General features: G+C 44.6%; 1 protein-coding gene across 4 annotated transcripts in view; it reads right to left on the bottom strand.

The window, feature by feature from the left end:
- Positions 1 to 22,234, bottom strand: part of MITD1 (microtubule interacting and trafficking domain containing 1) — a 106,353-nt gene that overhangs the window by 67,746 nt on the left and 16,373 nt on the right. For 2 of the 4 annotated variants that reach the window (XM_077296530.1, XM_077296534.1), the window contains exons 5-6: positions 22,034 to 22,149; positions 21,607 to 21,667 (exon numbers count right to left, since the gene is read on the bottom strand). In XM_077296530.1, coding sequence (XP_077152645.1) covers positions 21,607 to 21,667; positions 22,034 to 22,149 — 177 coding nt within the window. Of the gene's footprint in view, positions 1 to 9,488; positions 9,742 to 20,321; positions 21,512 to 21,606; positions 21,668 to 22,033; positions 22,150 to 22,234 lie in introns of those variants that run through there. The other 2 variants (XM_077296531.1, XM_077296532.1) reach the window with 2 other exon arrangements.

The following is a 22,234-nucleotide window of genomic DNA, read 5'->3' as shown; positions in this document are numbered from 1 at the left end:
TAGACTCCTGGTTGAGTCTCCTTCATGTGTGTTGCCTGGAGCATTAGGCCTCCGAGACTGTCAGGCCTCCACTTCCTTGGACTCAACTACCTGTGTTACTATCCTTAAATTTTTCTGACAATGGTAGTCTATAAAACTGCTATTTGTGCCACCTGAGTGTGGTTCAGCATGAAAGCAGGTAGAGGTGTTGCATGTGGTATCAGGGATCCCAGAACAGGCGGTCTACACCGATCCCTCACCTACCTCGTCTTACTGCGACGTTCAATTGAAAGCTGTAAATGCTGTCCCAGACCCTGATACCTCATGCCTCGCTGATTGCTGCAGTTCCATGCTAAACTTTAAACTGTAGGTGAATTGAGACCACTTTCCTGGTGTTTGTCCCTCATTTAATGTGTTTTGGCAGCATTTGGGACTGTTATAAGGCGTTGTGCAAGCATTTGTTTTTGCCTCCCATTGAGCTGAATGGCGACCGGTTATGTTAGCGAATATTTAACTAATTAATTGGCGAATATTGCAAATTCGGCTATCGTAATCCAAACCGAATACTGAAATATTCACTCATCTCTAGTAGATACTATCTTTTGATCGGCGTTATTGCATTTTAATACAATGTTGTGTCGACCAAAAAAACATAATCCTGGAGTTTGGATTTTTTTTTCTTGTTACCATTCACCGATCAGATGAATTCTTTTTAAATATTGATATATTGGGAGTTTATGAAAGTGGCGATACCAAATATATTTCCTTTTTTGTTTTATTTTGAATGGGGCGATTTAAACTTTTATATTTGTTTTATTTTCTTCAATAGTCGCCATGGGAGACTAGAAGCTGTGATCATCCTTTAGCTTGTGCTACACACGTCTAAGTTAGGAAAGGGGTTAAAAAGACGGACCAGGCTGGATCAGAGTGCAATAACTGTGGATAATAAGAGACCGTCTCCTGGATGCGCCCGACCCCGACGTGCGTTTCGGGGTCAGCGTCGGGCGCATCCAGGAGACGGTCTCTTATTATCCACAGGTAATAGCGTTTGTGGCCATCATTATCCTATTATTTATCATTAGCAGCAATTATTGCATGCACTTTAATCTCTGAGTTGTCACTGGTCTTTGCCATCTTGGCTCACAGTGATCTTGCACTTGCACCTTATTATTATTGTGTACCTTTATACACATGTCTGCTGTATGACCCATTTAACATCAATCACTGTATGCACTTTACTCTCAGTGGATTTTTTTTAGCTTACGCCATTCCAACCTATAGTTTTTTTGCACTTGCATCTTACTTTTAAGGTACACCCTTGTACACACCTTTCTTACATTATTCCTGTGGATATTTATTATCAGTTTTATTGTATCATTTTTTTCTCTGGTGCCATGCATGTATTTACTCATCCATTTATTCATATCTGTGATCTCTTCATTATCATGTAGTCACCTTAATATTTTGTCAATAATGTGTCTCTGTCTCCTGGTGTAGTGCCCTGCTTTTTTGGTCCCCCCCCCCACCATTTGGTGTATATTATTCTTCAATAAACAATACTATTTAATATGACTATTTGGGCATGAGTTCGTTTTTTTCTGTTCTTCTTTTTCATTTAAAGAACATGCCTACAACTGTGCACATTTGGTTTTCTTTTTATTGTGAAGCAAACAACAAAAAAACAAAATTACTGAAAACTTCAGTGTGCATAACTATTCGCCCCCCTAAAGTCAGTACTTTGTGGCAATTACAGCTGCAAGTCACTTTGGATAAGTCTCTATGAGCGGTAAACGTTTTGCCTCTGGGATTTTGCCCATTCCTCAAGGCAAAATTGCTCCAGCTCCTTCAAGATAGAGGATTTCCTCTGGTGAACAGCAATCTTCAAGTCTGACCACAGATTCTCAATTAGATTAAGGTCTGGGTTTTGATTAGGCCATTCCAAAACATTTCCATGTTTCCCCTTAAACTACTTGCCATGCCGAACTAGTATTTCCATTTGTGGTAAGTGCTCACAAGATATAACATACCGGTAAGTCATATGTCGGGAAGGTGTTTAATATTGAGCAGATTCCAAGTGAAAGCCAAAGACAGAATAAACATGCTACTTCTTTCAAAGCACCACTACTACAGCAGTTTTTTTTATTGCACTGCTGCACTGGTGCTTTAAAATGTAAGTTCCCTGCTCTCTTTCTCATACTCACCTGCCGCCGCCTTCATGGTTTTCCAACGTCGCTCCTGTCGGTCTTTGGCGAAAAGTAACCTGCCGGCAGCTCTAGTGTTTCACGAAGAGTGCAAGAGGTCACTTTTCAATTCAAGTATATGAAACCCTCGTTCTGGCTTTCACAGACTTGCGTTGAGAGCTTGTGACGTAGATTTTGACTTACAGCCAGTCAGAAGCTACACTCACAAGATGGCGCTGCTGGACCAGAGTGCTGCCGAAAGACACTGAAAAAAACAAACGCTGGAGTGGTGCTTTAAACACTTCCCGGCTTTCAAAACCTGAAGCGGTTAAAAGATGGAACAAAAGCAAACTGTGTCATTTTTACATTGCTATGCATTATGTTAATTCTTTCAGTACTTTGTCAGGTGCCAGGAAGAATCTGCCTGAAAAAGACAAAACGTGCACATGAATCCTAGCCCAGAGGTAAAAAGAGGCAATTTTCTTTATCCTTTTTGCACCAGAGCTTGTTTCGCCTGACGTGACCAGGCAACTTTTTTAAATTCTGACTAGTGTCACTTTTGGAGGTAATAACTCTGGGATGCTTCAATGTATCCCAGTGATTCTGAGACTGTTTTCTCGTGGCATATTGTACTTCATTATAGTGGTAAAATTTGTTCGATAGGACTTGCGTTTATTTCTGAAAATATCAGAAATTTGGCAAAAATGTTGCAGTTTTCAAACTTTTAATTTTTATGCCCTTAAAACAGAGTTATGTCACTCAAAATGGTTAATAAATAACATTTACCACGTCTACTTTACATCAGCACAATTTTTTAAAATATAATTTTTTTTTCGCTTTGAAGTTAGAAGGGTTAAAAGTTGACTGGCAAGTTCTCATTTTTCCATAAAATTAACAAAACCATTTTTTTTTTTTTACAGACCACATCACATTTGAAATAACTTTGAGGGGCCTAAATGACAAAATACCCAAAAGTGAAACCATTCTAAAAACTGCAACCCTCAATGTGCTTAAAACCACATTTAAGAAGTTTATTAACCCTTCAGGCAAATTGATAGCGGATGCCATGTCGTGTTTGGAGAGCCCCTGAAGTGCCTAAACAGTGGAAACCCCCACAAATGACCCCATTTTGGAAACTACACCCCTCAAAGAATTTATCTAGATGTGTGGTATCAAGCCCTGGTGTTAGTAACAGAGAGGTATCTATTAGACACCTCCACTACTAACTCAGTAATACCACATGTTCTGGGCAGGGGAGGAAGTAAAACATGTTTAAAAACAGGCAATGAAATGTTTTACCTCACAGAAAGAATCAGCTGTGATCCTGTCTGTATGCTCTCTTGCTTCCTCCCCTGCCCAGGAGATAGAATGCTAGAGTTGGAAAGGACCTCAAGGGTCATCGTGTCCAAACCCCCCCGCTCAATGCAGGATTCACTAAACCATCTCAGATAAATGTCTGTCCAACCTCTGTTTGAAGACTTCTATTGAAGGAGAACTCACCACCTCTTGTGGCAGCCTGTTCCACTCATTGATCACCCTCATTGTCTAAAAAGTTTTTTCTAGTATCTAATCTGTATCTTTTCCCTTTCAGTTTCATCGCATTGCTTCTCGTGTTTCCAGGTGCACATGAGAATAATGATCTCTCTACAATGTGACATCCCTTGAGATATTTGTAGACAGCTATTAAGTCTCCTCTTAGGCTACGTTCACACGATCCGGATTTTGATCCAGATCCGTAGCGGATTTTCAGCTGCGGATCCGGATCAGTTTTCCATGTTGGTTACAGTACAATGTAACCCAATGGAAAACCAAAACCGCTGTGCTAACGATCCGTTTTTCCGCTGGAAAATCCGCGCGGATTTTCCAGCGGAAAAAAGAAGTAGCATGTCAATTCTTTCAGCGGATTCCGCACCGGTTTTCCAGCAGCTCCAATAGGAAACTGCTATTGGAAACCCGCAGTGGAAAACGCTGAAGAAAAAGGATCAGAAAACGCAGCTCAAATTCACTGCGGAATTTAGCTGCCGTTTTCCAAAAACGGGCAGGAAAAAAAAAGGATGGAAATCCTGATCGTGTGAACGTAGCCTTAGACTTCTTGTTTGCAAGCTAGACATTTCCAGATCCTTTAAATGTTCCTTGTAGGACATACTTTGCAATCCGCTCACCATCCTGGTAGCTCTTCTCTGAACTTGCTCCCGTTTTTCAAAGTCTTTTTTAAAAATAAGGTGCCCAGAACTGGTCACAGTATTCTAGATATGGCATGACCAAGGACTAGAGGGGGATAATTACTTCACGTGATCTAGAGTCTTTGCTTCTCTTAATACATCCTAGATCTGTGTTTGCCTTTTTGCTTGCCGCGTCACACTGTTGACTCTTGTGCAGTCTGTGATCTATTAGTATACCCAAGTATTTGTCACACGAGCCATTGCTTAGTTCTATTCCTCCCATTCTAAATATATAATTTGTTTTTCTTGCCCAGATGTAGAATCTTGTACTTTCTCTCTTAGGGTACCGTCACACAGTGCAATTTTGATCGCTACGACGGCACGATCCGTGACGTCGCAGCGATCGTATGATTATCGCTCCAGCGTCGTAGACTGCGGTCACACGTTGCAATCACGGCGCTGGAGCGATGCCGAAGTCCCCGGGTAACCAGGGTAAACATCGGGTAACTAAGCGCAGGGCCGCGCTTAGTAACCCGATGTTTACCGTGGTTACCAGCGTAAAAGTAAAAAAAAACAAACCGTACATGCTCACCATCTGATGTCCGTCCGGTCCCTTGCCGTCCGCTTCCTGCTCTGACAGATCCGGCCGTACAGTGAGAGCAGAGTGCAGCGGTGACGTCACCGCTGTGATCTGCTCTCACTTTCCGGCCGGCAGACAGTCAGAGCGGGAAGCGGACGGCAAGGGACCGGACGGACATCAGATGGTGAGCATGTACGGTTTGTTTTTTTTTACTTTTACGCTGGTAACCAGGGTAAACATCGGGTTACTAAGCGCGGCCCTGCGCTTAGTTACCCGATGTTTACCCTGGTTACCAGCGAACGCATCGCTGGATCGCTGTCACACACAACGATCCAGCGATGTCAGCGGGTGATCAAGCGACGAAAGAAAGTTCCATACGATCTGCTACGACGTACGATTCTCAGCAGGATCCCTGATCGCTGCTGCGTGTCAGACACTGCGATATCGTAACGATATCGCTAGAACGTCACGAATCGTACCGTCGTAGCGATCAAAATTGCACTGTGTGACGGTACCCTTAAATACCATCCTATTAGTCGTTGCCCATTGTTCAAGCTTATCTAGATCCTTCTGAATCCTTTGCATCGTCTGTAAATTTAATTATTTACTTTTAGTTCCCTTACCTAGATCATTTATAAAAATGTTGAACAGCATTGGGACCAGGACAGAGCTTTGTGGTACTCCCCTTGAAAAACACTTTTTGAATTAGATGTGCAACCATTTATTACCACTCTTTGAGTACGATCACTGAGCCAGTTATGAATCCACCTCACCGTAGCCTTGTCTATCCCCTACTTGGTCATTTTTTCTATAAGGATTTAGTATGAGATGCTTTATCAAATGCTTTGTTGAAGTTGAGATATACTATATCTACCGCATTTCCCTCATCCACCCAGACAGTGATTCCATCATAGAAGGAAATTAGATTAGTCTGGCATGACCTGTTTGCTACAAACCCAGGCTGGCTCTGGTTAATTACTAGTGATGAGCGAATATACTCGTTACTCGAGATTTCTCAAGCATGCTCGGTGACCCGCCGAGTATTTTTTAGTGCTCGGAGTTTTAGTTTTTCTTGCTGCAGCTGAATGATTTATATCTGTTAGCCAGCATAAGTACATGTGGGGGTTGCCTGGTTGCTAGGGAAGCACTGTGCAAGCGATCGTATTGAAATGGAAGAAGTATCATACCAAAGCAAATCTACCAAGACCCGGCCGTCCCTCTAAACTTTCAACTCAAACAAGGAGAAGACTGATCAGAAATGCAACCAAGAGGCCCATGATCACTCTGGATGACAGTCTGTTCATAGAACAACAATCAGTCGTACACTGCAAAAATCTGGCCTTTATGGAAGAGTGGCAAGAAGAAAGCCATTTCTCAAAGATATCCATAAAAAGTGTTGTTTAAAGTTTGCAACAAGCCACCCAGGAGACACACCAAACATGTGGAAGAAGGTGCTCTGGTCAGATGAAAGCAAAATTAATCTTTTTGGCAACGATGCCAAACGATATGTTTGGTGTAAAGGCAACACAGCTAATCACCCTGAACATACCATCCCCACTGTGAAACATGGTGGTGGCAGCATCATGGTTTGGGCCTGCTTTTCTTCAGCAGGGACAGGGAAGATGGTTAAAATTGATTGGAAGATGGATGGAGCCAAATACAGGAACATTCTTGAAGAAAACCTGTTGGAGTCTGCAAAAGACCTGAGACTGGGACGGAGATTTGTCTTCCAACAAGACAATGATCCCAAACAAAGCAAAATCTACAATGGAATGGTTCACAAATAAACGTATCCAGGTGTTAGAATGGCCAAGTCAAAGTCCAGAACTCAATCCAATTGACAAAAAAGAAGAACAGAAAAGACCGAACTCATGCCCAAACAGTCATATTAAATAGTATTGTTTATTGAAGAATAAGATACACCAAATGGTGGGGGGGAGGGGGGGGGGAGACCAAAAAAGCAGGGCACTACACCAGGAGACGGAGACACATTATTGACAAAATATTAAGGTGACTACATTATAATAAAGAGATCACAGATATGAATAAATGGATGAGTAAATACATGCATGGCACCAGAGAAAAAAATAATGATACAATAAAACTAATAATAAATATCTACAGGAATAATGTAAGAAAGGTGTGTACAAGGGTGTACCTTAAAAGTAAGATGCAAGTGCAAAAAACTATAGGTTGGAATGGCGTAAGCTAAAAAAATCCACTGAGAGTAAAGTGCATACAGTGATTGATGTTAAACGGGTCATACAGCAGACGTGTATAAAGGTACACAATAATAATAAGGTGCAAGTGCAAGATCACTGTGAGCCAAGATGGCAAAGACCAGTGATAACTCAGATTAAAGTGCATACAATAATTGCTGCTAATGATGTAGGATAATGATGGCCACAAATGCTATTACCTGTGGATAATAACAGACCGTCTCCTGGATGCGTGCGACCCCGACGCGCGTTTCGGCGTCAGCCTTCGTCAGAGGGTCCCAATCCAATTGAGAATCTATGGAAAGAGCTGAAACTGCTGTTCACAAACGATCTCCATCAAACCTCACTGAGCTCGAGTTGTTTGCCAAGCAAGAATTTCAGTCTCTCGATGTACAAAACTGATAGAGACATACCCCAAGCGACTTGCAGCTGTAATCGCAGCAAAAGGTGGCGCAACAAAGTATTAAGTTAAAGGGGCAAAATAATATTGCACGCCCCACTTTTCAGTTTTTGAATTTCCACAAAAATGTAAAATAACCAATAAATTTCGTTCAACTTCACAATTGTGTTCCACTTGTTATTGATTATTCACCAAAAATTTACATTTGGTATCTTTATGTGTGAAGCATGATATGTGGGAAAAGGTTGAAAAGTTCCAGTGAGCCGAATACTTTCGCAAAGCACTGCATATAGTTTCAATAATGTGTCATGGTTTTTGTTAACATGAAAAAGTGTTAATAAAATAATTCTTTAGAAAGAAAAATATACACCAAATTCATTAGATTAATATATTTTTTTTATTAAAAATAAATACATATAAAATACAACGCTAAAGTACATTTCTCAATGTGAGAACAGAAAGAAAGGGGGCACACATAATAATCATTTTAGTAAAGCTTTGCATGCAAATAATATCACCAAAACCACAAAACTCACTCAGTGCTTGGCGTTTACTAACAAAATAAATACTCTGTGAAGTGAAAAAATACATAATTATAGGTAATGTATGGATCGGTATCAGAATGATTACAAAAGCAAATACATCTAGTACATACAGTAAAAATGCCGAGATAAAATGAACAAACATTATAATAAGCCAGAGATCAAAATTAGAAACTGGACTCCAATACAATATAAAATGGCACTTAGAAAAGTTCAGTCAGATTATTATTCCCCTTTTTTTATAACTAGAAAAGCAAATTATGTCGTCTGTACGTCCGAATATACCAAACATATCAGATGAATGAATAAAACAGTAAAATACACATGGCGGGATAAGAACACTTGTCAGTATAGTTATTGTGTTTGCATGCGTTATACCGTGGTACATTGTCATCTGCAAACACATCAAGCACGAATAAATTATATTATGTAACCAACTTGATTTCCACATGGGATATTCCAGATAAACAGCCGGACATCGGGAGAAACCGTGCACAATAGAGAAGAGATTCCTTATCCCACTCACATAATTAAAGGGCCACTGTCACCCCCCCCCAGCCGTTATAAACTAAAAGAGCCACCTTGTGCAGCAGTAATGCTGCAGTCTAACAAGGTGGCTCTTTTAGTTTTTGATTCATTTATTACCTCAATAAAGCGTTTTAAAAATTGGCCACAAATACCAGATATTGTACCTGGAGGCGGTCCGAATCGTCCTCTATGAATCTCCCAACTGCCGTCACTCTTCTCTTCAGGGGCGATGGTCGCCGCCCCATTCGCGGTGTTTCTTCTTAAATCCGGCGCCTGCGCGGTGCGTGCCTGCCTGGGGCCTGCGCAGTCTTCATTGTCAGTCACAGCTCAGACGCAGGGTGCCTGACTGCGCCTGTGCGGGCAGTGTGGCCACCCTGTTGCTGAATCCCCGCACTGTGTTATTCATTATGCACAGTGCGGGGCTGGGGTTCCTGGGCATGCGCACTGCGCTGTTTAGACGCTCCCCAGCTCAGACGCTACCCAGCTCAGACGCTCCCCCAGCTCAGACGCTCCCCCGCCTTCCCAGGAACCCCAGCCCCGCACTGTGCATAATGAATAACACAGTGCGGGGCGGGGATTCAGCAACAGGGTGGCCGCACTGCCCGCACAGGCGCAGTCAGGCACCCTGCATCTGAGCTGTGACTGACAATGAAGACTTCGCAGGCCCCAGGCAGGCACGCACAGCGCAGGCGCCGGATTTAAGAAGAAACACCGCGAAGGGGGCGGCGACCATCGCCCCTGAAGAGAAGAGTGACGGCAGTTGGGAGATTCATAGAGGACGATTCGGACCGCCTCCAGGTACAATATCTGGTATGTGTGGCCAATTTTTAAAACGCTTTATTGAGGTAATAAATGAATCAAAAACTAAAAGAGCCACCTTGTTAGACTGCAGCATTACTGCTGCACAAGGTGGCTCTTTTAGTTTATAATGGCTGGAGGGGGTGACAGTGGCCCTTTAAGGTTGTCAGGAACTAAATATACCGGCACTGTGGCAGGAATATATTTCAGCTTCACCCTGAATGCCCTTACAGATCACTCCATTGTACAGATTTTAGTCATGTTTTCCGAGTGTGGTTATTATGGAAAATATCAACTGACGTCTCATAGCAGGGCCGCAGGTCATAGTCACAGTAGCCTATGGAGAACCGGCTCTAAAAGATAGAATTAAAAAAAGTAAAGAATAAAACAACTAGATATTTAAAATAAAAGGAGTTAAATATTAGATTGGCAAAGTGAAAGCAACACTTAATAGCGCAAGACTCAACAGGAATGTAAAAAACAGATTCCCTGTTATCAAAAGTGTTGGAATTTTCGCAATTTCGAACTGGCAAGCTCTCATTTTACTAGACAACATAATGGTTTGTGTACATGTAGCCCTTCCATCAAAGGCAAATCCAGAGGTCTGAGGCTTTTACGGAAATGGTGTCTGCCTCTGTTGGACATTACAGCACCACTGCAGCCTGTAATTGGCTGCAGTGGTCAGGTTCTCTCTATATAGCTATCTCACACATATCTCTATATATCTCTCTATATACACTGCATAAAAAAAAAGGGAACACTTAAACAACAGAATGTAACTCCAAGTAAATCAAACTTCTGTGAAATCAAACTGTCCACTTAGGAAGCAACACTGACAATCAATTTCACATGCTGTTGTGCAAATGGAATAGACAACAGATGGAAATTATTGGCAATTATCAAGACACCCTCAATAAAGGAGTGGTTTCTGGCTGATGTTTTGGTCACTTTTGAATGTTGTTTGTGCTTTTACACTGGTGGTAGCATAAGACGGACTCTACAACCCACACAAGTGGCTCAGGTAGTGCAGCTCATCCAGGATGGCACATCAATGCGAGCTGTGGCAAGAAGGTTTACTGTGTCTGTCAGCGTAGGCTGGAGGCGCTACCAGGAGACAGGCCAGTACACCAGGAGACGTGGAGGGGGACGTAGGAGGGCAACAACCCAGCAGCAGGACCGCTACCTCAGCCTTTGTGCAAGGAGGAACTGGATGAGCACTGCCAGAGCCCTGCAAAATGACGTCCAGCAGGCCACAAGTGTGCATATGTCTGCACAAATGGATAGAAACCGACTCCATGAGGATGGTCTGAGTGCCCAACATCCACAGATAGGGGTTGTGCTCACAGCCCAACACCGTGCAGGACGCTTGGCATTAGCCACAGAACACCAGGATTAGCAAATTTGCCACTGGCGCCCTGTGCTCTTCACAGATGAAAGCAGGTTCACACTAAGCACATGTGACAGACGTGACAGAGTCTGGAGACGCCGTGGAGAGCGATCTGCTGCCTGAAACATCCTTCAGCATGACCAGTTTGGCAGTGGGTCATAATGGTGTGGGCTGGCAGTTCTTTGAAGGGCCACACAGCCCTCCATGTGCTCGCCAGATGTAGCCTGACTGCCATTAGGTACCGAGAGGAGATCCTCAGACCCCTTGTGAGACCATATCCTGGTGCGGTTGGCCCTGGGTTCCTCCTAATGCAGGACAATGCCAGACCTCATGGGGCTGGAGTGTCAGCAGTTCCTGCAAGATGAAGGCATTGAAGCTATGGACTGGCCCGCCTGTTCCCCAGACCCGAATCCGATTGAACACATCTGGGACATCATGGCTCGCACCATCCACCAACCACAGACTGTTGAACCACAGACTGTCCAGGAGTTGGCGGATGCTTTAGTCCAGGTCTGGGAGGAGATCCCTCAGGAGACCACCACCGCCTCATCAGGAGCATGCCCAGGTGTTGTAGGGAGATCATACAGCCACGTGGAGGCCACACACACAACTGAGCATCATTTCCTTGTCTTGAGGCATTTCCACTGAAGTTGGATCAGCCTGTAACTTCATTTTCCACTTTGATTTTGAGCATCATTCTAACTCCAGACCTCTGTGGGATATTAGTTGTGATTTACGTTGATCATATTTAGGTTTTATTGTTCTCAATACATTCCACTATGTAATGAATAAAGATTTACAACTGGAATATTTCATTCAGTGATATCTAGGATGTGGGATTTTAGTGTTCCCTTTATTATTTTGAGCAGTGTGTGTGTGTGTGTGTGTGTGTGTGTGTGTGTGTGTGTGTGTGTGTGTGTGTGTATATATATATATATATATATATATATTTTCACATTTCTTTTTTACTGTAGAACAACTCCTTTACTTTTCTGCTGATAAGTTCAATATTTGGCTTGCAGTAAACTAAGACCCTACCCCTTTAGCCAAGGAGACAGGGTATAGGAATCTGTTGTCACTTTGTAAATAGGGCATGATATAGAGGCTTCTGCTGCAACCAGTCATCTTACTGCTGTACATAGGACAGTGGGGAGAAGGGGAACATGGCTGATCTCCTGAGACACTCAGAAAATATATCTTATATGTTTCTCATGAGACAGAAAAAAAGGTAAAAAATGGGAAATTAAGAGAGGAGTTGCTAAGAGTTATTATTATAGCGCCATTTATTCCATGGCGCTTTACATGTGGGGAGGGGTATACATAAAACCAAGTACAATAATCTTGAACAATACAAGTCACAAAGTAGAGGAGGAGATCTTGTGAGGATAGGAGGTTGCGTGCAGGAAAGTACCGGGAGACGAGGTCACAGATGTATGGAGGAGACAGGTTGTGGATGGATTTGTTTGTCATTGTTAGGCTTTTGTACTGGAGTCTGGAGTGGTTAATGGGGAGCCAGTGAAGGGATTGACAGAGGGGAGAGGCCGGTGAATAGCGGGGGGACAGGTGGATTAGTCGGGCAGCAGAGTTTAGAATAGATTGGAGGGGTGCGAGAGTGTTAGAGGGGAGGCCACAGAGCTGGAGGTTACAGTAGTCGAGGCGGGAGATGATGAGAGCATGGACTAGGGTTTTTGCAGATTCTTGGTTTAGGAATGTATGGATACGTGAAATATTTTTGAGTTGAAGGCGGCAGGAAGTGGAAAGGGCTTGGATATGTGGTTTGAAGGAGAGATCAGTGTCAAGGATTACCCAAGACAGGGAGCTTGTGGGACTGGGGAGAGTGGGCAGCCGTTTACAGTAATGGATAGGTTCGTTGGGGGGGTCGCGTGAAATGGGGGAAAGACGATGAATTCTGTTTTGTCCATGTTAAGTTTTAGAAATCTAGCGGAGAAGGATGAAATAGCGGACAGACATTGAGGGCTTCTGGTTAGTAGGGAGGTGATATCTGGTCCAGAGATGTAAATCTGTGTGTCATCAGCATAGAGGTGATACTGAAAGCCGTGAGATTCTATGAGCTGTCCCAGGCCAAAGGTGTAGATGGAGAAGAGCAGAGGCCCTGCTTCATTTTTTTGGCATTTTTTTAGCGTTCCTTTAGGAATGCAAATGAAATGGAATAAGCAATGTACTATACTCGGCAGCAGGATCCTGCAAGGCCCTGAAATGTCCTAGCATTACTACTGTCCCGTGATGTTTTTAGACATCCGGTCAGGATTATAACAGTTTCAAAACCCAACAAAAATATGGCCTGTTTAGCACATAAAAATGCAGAAAGATCAGCTGCAAATGTGAGCCGGAGGATTTGCCAGTTACAAAGCTATAGTATGAAGGTTATAGTAAAACTGCAGGGTAGTTACAGCCTATGAAAGGGTCGACCTCAAACCCCTTATAGTCCCATGATGAAGATACTGTCACTTTCAAAAATTCAAGGCCACTGCCCGATCCTCTGCATAATACAATATTCTGTCGGGTTAATTATGTTGTCTATTAAATTAAGAATTTATTTATATAGAATGGGCCATGACAAGTGTTCAGGGTCCCTAATGTCTCTGCATTATGAAAGTCCAGGAAAGTAAGGATATTGAAGATCGACCCAAACTTAAATATATTAGCAAAAACCACAACAAGGATAAAATACTGCAATTTAAAGGGGTTTTCCCAAGAACAAAAGTACATTTTAATCAATAGATCTTGGAATAAAAGTAAATTCCACAATTGGAAGTGTTTAACCCCTTCACAACATGCACCGTACATGTACTGCACATGTCATGTTCCTCCCTTTGATGTGGGCACTGGCGATGAGTCCACATCTTTCCCAGCACATCACCTGTTTTGAACAGCTGACATGTGCCCGCAACATCCAAATTGTGATCCACCCGCAGATGTTAACCTCTGACAGCAGCATTTAATGTGATCGTGCCGAAACTCGTCACTAATCTCAGACAATTGGTGATCCCATCACATGATCGCAGGTCACCGATGGGTCAGCATGATAACCAGCGGTCTCCTGCAGACCTCTATGGTTGTCTAAGCCAGATTGCTATGAGCGCCGCCCCGTGGTAGCAAGTGAGCATTTCTGCTACACACAGGAGATCTGATCATCGCCTGTGCAATTGGACAACTGCAGCTTTCAGTCTCTCATGGAGAATATTGAAGCATGCAAAAAGTAAACAGGCCATGTGTAACTGCTACTTACAAGTGCGCCATCGCGGCCTGCAGAGTCCGCCTGCCCAGACTCCCATCTGTGGAAGTGTGGGAATTATAGTGCTTCAAGAATGCATGCGGACTGGACAAATCCGCAAGCTTCCAGGTGTGCCTTGTCGACGCCTGGTGCCTAGAACCCAAATAGACAGGAAGATAGGCTGACATCTAACACGGAAAGACTCCTGGATGGTGAAAGGAATCCACGAGGCTAACATGGCCGATGAAACAGCTAAACCCTTCCTGTAAACGTCAGGAAGCCTTCCTCTTACCGTCAGGAAGCCCAAGATAAAGTGTCCAACCTTCGGAAGGACGCCGTCCTCGAGACGTACCTACTCAGAGCACTCACTTTGTCCGTAATATGGGGAACTCATTCCATTTTGTGGACTGGTGCCGAAAGAGATAAGGGAAGAACTATGCCCTCATAACAGTGGTAATACAATACCACCTTGGTAACAAGGGACGGGGATGACCTGAAGACAACCTTGCCTTGAAGGAAATAAGGGAAAAAAGTCTGAAAGAACCGATCAGGTAGCTCTGAAGACTCATCAGGATGAGGATATCGCAGAGAAAAAAGGGCAACCTTCCCTGATAGTAAAGTCTGTCCGGATCAAAAAGGAGTCTACTGTAAGACTCCTAGGACCATTAAGGTCCCAATGATCTAACGGTATGCGATAGGGAAGAACTACGTGTGAAAACTCCCTGCGAGAAAGTCCCTACTTGCAGTTTTGTTGCAGTAAGGCGGAAAGCTACCAACTCCGCAAGCAAAAAACTGACGTGGTCAGTGCGGATCTCCGAGGATCACTGGGGCCCTTTCTGCTTCCGAAAAGCTTTCGGAAGTAGTGGAAGGGCAGTTATGGAAACTGGTACCACGGAAGAACCAGAGCATGCAGTGCGATGGCTCTTGGATCTCGAGGCCAAACCACCAACTCGAGTACATTGGCGATGAGTCTGGACGCCATCCGATCTACAACTGGAGAGCTCCAGTGAAGGCAGATCTGATGGAAGACTTCCGGGTGAAGTTCCCACTCGAGGCGAAACCCTGATAGCTGAATATGTTCGCCGCCCAGAGTTCTACTCCTGGGATATGTACTGCCGAGATGACCGAATGATAGATCTTGGCCCATCAGAGAATGTGAGGTACCTCGGCCATGGCGCCTGACCGTGGGTACCTGCTAGATGATTGATGTATGGCACAGCCATGGCATTGTCCAATTGAATTCGGATGGGTTGACCTGACAGAAGGCAGTGGACCTGCTGTAGAACTACGGTTCGGATCTCCAGAGCAATGATCGGGAGAAGAAGACTGGCATTGGTAGTTACTAATAACCAATGAACAGGGAGAAAGGCCCTGGATGAAGAAGGAGCTCAGAGACTATCGTCTGAAAGTCTGTTTGACTTGCTGAAAACGAGCGGAGCGAAGGAAACTGCTTCCATTGTCGTCACCATTTTTCTTCAGAACTCTCCCAGCAAATCGAATGAAATGAGGGGATGAGTGATCAAGTGCGCGAGCTCCCTGTTGAAGGGCCATGACCTTGTCTCAAGGGAGAATTACCATCCTTCTGGAAGTGTGCAGGATCATCCTCAAAAAGGATATCTGATGGGCTGGAAATGAGGAGAACTTGTCTAAGTTTAGCTGCCAGCCCAGGTGAGAGGGTATCGCAAGTGATATAGACTACTTAGCGTAGTCCTGGAAGGGCGGCTAGACGGTCGGCCAAACAGGGCAGGACGACCACGCCTCGAGGGTGCAAGAGGAACAGGACAGCCGCCATGAGCCTTGCGAACACTCTGGGTGCGGTAGCAAGGCCGAAGGACAAGGTCGTGACTTGAAAATGCTGTTCACGAATGGAAAAGCGAAGGAATTTTTGAAGAGGGTAAGCATCCCGAATGTCGATGGATGCCAGAAACTCCACCTTTTTGTGTTGAAGTGATGGCTGAGCGGAGGAACTCCATTGGAAGAAGGAGAACCTTGTGAAAGGTTGTTAGAAGTTTGAGGTCCAGGATCGGTCTTACTTTTCGTTCCCCTTTTTGGAACCAAGATCCCTTAGATCTAGACTGTCCTAGACAACCCTTCCACTGCTGGTTGGGGCTGTAGGAACGTACGATCCCTTGTTAGTCTCCCGCTCAAAAGATTTGATTGGCCAGTTGTACTGTCTTCAGGAAAAGGTTACTGGTGTGAATCAAAGTAGTTAAGGTCTCCAGCCAGGAGACCATTGCTCTAGCAATCCATGCGGCGGCTAGGGAGGGTAGAGCGCTGGACCCGAAGCCGCAAGACGGAACAAACCAGATTTGCTATCTGACAGTCTGTGGTATTTTTAATTGATGATACATCAGGCAGGGATACTGGTAGGTATACCACAGGAGATTCTACCCGGTTAATCTGCCAAGTGACAGAATGCGTCGCTGCATCCAGCAGGTCATAGTCTCTTGCCATCGCCGCTCTCTTTTGCAAAGTTAAAAATTAGGAACCCTCAATCCACAATCCTCTTAACAGGGAAGTGGAGAGGGATCATCCGCCTTCTTGCATCTTCTGCTAAATAGTGGTGATGCAGAGGGGGGTGCTCAGACACCCAAAAAGGGTGCCTCTGTACATCCACAGAGTTCAGGTCTCAAGGGGGGACAGGGCAGGTTGTCTGGCGTTAGGCCTGGATGCAGAAGAGGATACATGGAGGCGACACTCCGTGTGCTCGTCTGTTGATGGTGTGGGGAGATCGGTGCCCTTTAAAGGACCAGTCACCCTTAAAAATCAGACGAGGCATGGCATCCCATGTAGAGGCTTCTGTCCAGTGAATCGCTTATCCGGACTGAATGGCAAATGCTCTACGACGGAGTTTAGTCTCCTTATGAGGGACACTGCGTAGTCTAGAGCAGGACCGGAGTCCTCGTCAATGTACAGAGGTTGGTTGATGATATAAATAGGCGAGTTCATCCTTTACTGAAGCTCTGGCAAGTCGAGGTCCAAGGCAATATCCGATCTATGTTCAAAGTCTTGTTCTCAGCAAATCCTTGGGGAGAGAGATCATGAAATGAAAACTTCCGTTTTCTAGATGCCTGTACGTTTCTAGAATACTCGCGGCCCCTGCTAGTCGACGTATCCCATGTAGGAGAGGGACCATGTATATCGGTCCTGCAAGCACTCCGAGCCACGGAGGGATTCAATCTCTTGGTCAGAGAAACCATGGGTTGAGGCAGTGACGAAGTCCACTAAGGGAACTAGGTACACTGGGATAAACAGGAATCAGCGGCGGAGGGCTCCTGAAGTCATTTAGGGTGACCGGCTTCGGATTATGCGTTTAAGACCAGGGAATACTGGTCGTGTGCCTTTAAGACCAGGGAATACCGGTCAAGTGCCTTTAAGACCAGGGAATACTGGTCGCGTGCCTTTAAGACCAGGGAATACTGGTCGTGTGCCTTTAAGACCAGGGAATACCGGTCAAGTGCCTTTAAGACCAGGGAATACTGGTCGCGTGCCTTTAAGACCAGGGAATACTGGTCGTGTGCCTTTAAGACCAGGGAATACTGGTCGTGTGCCTGCCTTTAAGACCAGGGGATACTGGTCATGTGCCTTTAAGACCAGGGAATACTGGACATGTGCCTTTAAGACCAGGGAATACTGGTCATGCGCTTTTAGGACCAGGGAATACTGGTCATGTGCCTTTATCATGCCATGTTGCAGAGTCGTTGTGCCCCTTTAATGCAAAGTCGTCGCCCCTGTGTGAGCCGGCCGGGTGTACCAAGATGGCCACTGGGAGTAGGTGATAAAATCTCGCAGAGAGCGAGAAGCGCCAATTCGGGGGGCGGAGCCACAGGCACGATAGGGGCGGAGCCTCGAGACTTCCATGAATAGGCCCAAGCCGGGGCCTAAATTTGTGCAGCCGGTGGGAGCGATACCAGCGGTAGAAGTGAGGGGCGTTGCAGTGGCCGAGAAAATTGAGCGCTTCCGTGCCAGGCGAGAAGCGCCAGAAAAGCGGGCAGAGCCGCCTTAGGGCGCCATAGTGCGGGCTCGGCTTCCAGGGTGCGGCCTACACATCGGCCGAAGCCGGGAGCTAAATTTTTGCAGCCGGCCGGAGCGTTACCTCAGGGAGGTGGGCCACAGGGAAGCTGAGGCTGCCTATGAGCATGTGAATATCCCGCTACAAATGCCGATCGCTGGCAGGATCCACTTACCATCGGTGCACGTCCCGGCATGGAGATGTCGCGGATGACTGCAGGTCGGGTATTGCAGCGTGGACGGTGCAGGGATAAAGGTGTAAATCTCAATCCATCATCCCCTTGTTAGGGAGGTGGAGAGGAACTGTCCGCCTCCTTGTGCCATCCGCTTTCACAGTGGTGGGACAGTGGGGGCTGCTCGGACGCCATAGAGAGGGGCCTCTCTACATCCACGGAGTTCAGTCCCCGGGTGGACAGGGCCAGTTGTCCGGCATTAGGCCTGGCTCCAGAAGAGGATACATGGAGGCGACACTCCATGTGGTCGTCTGCTGCTGGTGTGGGGAGATCGGGTTTGTGAAGGAACCGTCGCCCCTGAAGTGAGCTCAGGCATGGCTTCCCACGTCGCAGGAGAGGGTATGGGGAGGTATACTCCGCGTGCTCGCCTGTTGATGATTCGGGGGAGATCGGAACCTTGAACGGATCCGTCGCCCCCTTCACTCCGTTAATTAAGAAATAAAAATTTACAGAAAAGTAAAAAATAAAATAAAAACGTTGGGGTCTGAACTAGACTCATGTGCCTCCTACAGACACGAAGCAAGAACTGGTTAGCTGAGAGCCAGCAGGAGGGTGTATACTGCAGGGGAGGAGATCACTTTCTTTGTATCACTTAGGCTAAGTGCACACGTCGCAGAATTGCCGCGGAAATTTCCACGGCAATTCTGCAACTCCTGCCGCGGGTATATCGCATGCGGAATTGGCATGCATATTCCTGCTAAAAACTAGCGTTTTGCAAGCATAATAAGCTTGCAGAATGCTAGCGTTTTCCAAGCAATCTGTAGCGTCGCTTGGAAAACTGATTGACAGGTTGGTCACACTTGTCAAACATAGTGTTTGACAAGTGTGACCAACTTTTTACTATCAGCATTAATAGTAAAAAGATAATGTTAAAAATAATAAAAAAAAATAAAAAAATGGTTATTCTCACCTTCCGAAGGCAGCCGATCTCCTCAGCGTATTCCGTTCCTATAGATGCTTTGCGTGCAGGACCTGCGATGACGTCACGGTCATGTGACCGCGATGTCATCGCAGGTCCTTCACACAAAGCATCCATGGGAACGGAAGCCGCCGTGTGCACCGCTGCGAGGCGGGAGGACTCCGGGGGCCATCAGAAGGTGAGTATATCACTATTTTTTATTTTAGTTCTTTTTTTTTTTTTTTTTTTAACAATTATATGGTGCCCAGTCCGTGGAGGAGAGTCTCCTCTCCTCCACCCTGGGTACCAACCGCGCATGATCTGCTTACTTCCCGCATGGTGGGCATAGCCCCATGCGAGAAGTAAGCAGATCAATGCATTCCTAGGCGAGCGGAATCCCCGCGATTCCGCAAATTTAATGAACATGCTGCGTTTTCTGGAATGCGATTCCGCTCAGGAAAACAACGCAGCATGTGCACAAAAAATGCGGATTGCATTCTATTAAATAGGATGCTTAATGTGAGCGTTTTTTTCGCGGTTTTTATAGCAAAAAAACACGAAAAAACCGTGAAAAATCTGTTACGTGTGCACACAGCCTTAGTGTCAGCCTCTTAGTGGCAGCAGCATACACCCACGGTCTGTGTCCCCCAATGAGGCAAAGGAGAAACACGCATATTTGGTATCGTCGCGTTCAGAATCGCCCAATCTATTAAGCTATAGAAAGAATTAATCCAATGGTAAACGGCGTAACGACAAAAAAAAAAGTCAAAACGCCAGAATTACGCGTTTTTGGTCGCTGCAAGATTGCAATAACAGATGATCAAAAGATCATATCCACACCAAAATGGTATCATTAAAAACGTCAGCTTGGCACACAAAAAATAAGCCATCACCCAGCCCCAGATCACGAAAAATGAAGATGCTACGGGTATCGGAAAATGGAACAATTTTTTCTTTTTTTAAACAAACTTTGCTTTTTATTTAAATGGTGAAAACAAAAATCCATTCTATACATGTCTGGTATCTATGAAATCACCTGGGGAATCATAATGGCAGGGCAGTTTTAGCATTTGGTGAACATGGTAAAAAAAAATAAATCCAAAAAACAGTTATGGAATTGTTGTTTTTTTTTGCAATTTCACCGCACTTGGAATTTTTTTCCCCGTTTTCGAGTACACGATATGGTAAAACCAATGGTGTCGTTATAACTCATTCTGCAAAAAACAAGCCCTCACATGGCCATATTAACGGAAAAATAAAAAAGTTATGGCTCTGGGAAGAAGAGGAGCGAAAAACAAACGTGAAAATGAAAAACGGCTGCAGTGTGAAGGGGTTAAATAAATACATTTTAATCAATAGATCTTGGAATAATAATAATTTCCACAATTGGGTGTGTTTAAATAAAATGTTCCTGTGCTGAGATAATCTTATAAATGTGCCCCTGCTGTGTACTGTGTAATGGCTGTGTCTGACCATGCAGGAACATGGTCTGATCATACCACGGGGATCTGCGCTAGCGGGATCGGCTAACGCGATCCCTTTTGGAACATTGCGTTAGTGCAGTCCGTAGCGCTATGCGCTAAACGGACTACCCTAACGCAATGTGACCCTAGCCTTACTGAGAAATCAATGTTTGAACTGATATGCAAGTGAGGGTGAAGAGTCATGTGTAGATCTGATACCTCTGTCACTCCAGATCTATTCTGAACACAGCTCCGCCTCCTCCGACTTGACAGGCGGATCCTTTGCCTGAAGTTACACATAATAGAGGCTGTCTGTCAAGCAGGAAAAGGCAGCGGTGGGTGGGGAAGAGAGTCGGAGTGACAGAGGTTTCAGATCTACAAATAGCTCTTCATCTTATGTAATTTGATCATTTCAAATGCTGATTTCTCATTAACAGAAGAACAGACTAGTCACATAAAGGTACTGCTAAAGAGCTACGTATGCAAACAAATAGTTTGGTGGAGAAATCCTGCTGACAGATTCCCTTCATTATTTTAACACTGCCATGACAAAGGAGCTAAACATTTTGAAAAGAAGAAAATCCCTTTCATTCCTAGTCAACAGTCATATGATCAATTATTTCAAGAGCTGAATATTTTCCAACTGGAATATCATTCCCAGTATTTTTAACATTTTGTCATGTATGTCCCTTCAATGACCAGTGTCATTAATTAAAAGAAACACAGGAATGCTGGTCAGATCAGGAGCAAACGGACCTCTGTACCGCCATCTCAAGAAATTGTTCCGTTAGGGCTATTTGTCAAAAGCTCTGGTTTACATAAGCAACAGCCTATCTCATGCAGTTGTGTACATGGGTGTTGATGCTACAGATAGAAGGGTGTCCAAAGAGGGAATTCTGGGGAAAAAAAAAGTCTACATAGATTTCTTTTCTCGTTACATTTTAAAAAACGGCACAGCATACACTTGGTCTGAAAATGAAATGTTACTTACCTGAGGTTTCTTAAAATAATCAAGGCCTCTTCCAATCTTAATCATCCAGCCATTGTTAAACCTGCAAACATTGAGAAAAAATAAATTTCAGTACATGTTGTAATGTACATTGAAGGGTTAGTCCTACTCCGCTTACTATTGAGGTGAATGGGACAGATGTCATCATGCCATTGACATCGCCTGCCCCACTCAGCTCTTAATGCAGAAGGGAGCAGTGCAGGACTCGCCCTTTAAAAAAGGGTGAAATAACTTTCCTCCACAAGGACAACGTAAGGCTCTTTACAATCTATACACTTGTTGCTGGAAGTGTGACAGTCCACGTGAGATAGACATATACGGAACTGCACACCTATACAGTTTTATATGGATACCTTTGTCTCACTGCTATAATATAGATGAGGGTATATTATGACATGTCATTTCCTACCTGATTTCCCGGTCATGAATCGATGAAGAAAAAGCGACCTCTAACGTTACACCAAAGTCCTGTAGTGAATTCTTGATCTCCTGCAAGCTGCTCATTTGTTGATCTTTAACATTCTCCTAGTACAATTAATAAAAAAAAAAATAAGTGAGTCACCATTAACAAGTCTGTAAGGTTTTTATGTGCAAAAAAGCAGGCGGAAAG

Source organism: Ranitomeya variabilis, chromosome 3, assembly GCF_051348905.1.
Source record: "Ranitomeya variabilis isolate aRanVar5 chromosome 3, aRanVar5.hap1, whole genome shotgun sequence".
NCBI lineage: Eukaryota > Metazoa > Chordata > Amphibia > Anura > Dendrobatidae > Ranitomeya > Ranitomeya variabilis.
Note: the sequence above shows the minus strand (reverse complement) of the source record. Positions and strands in the feature narration are given on the sequence as shown.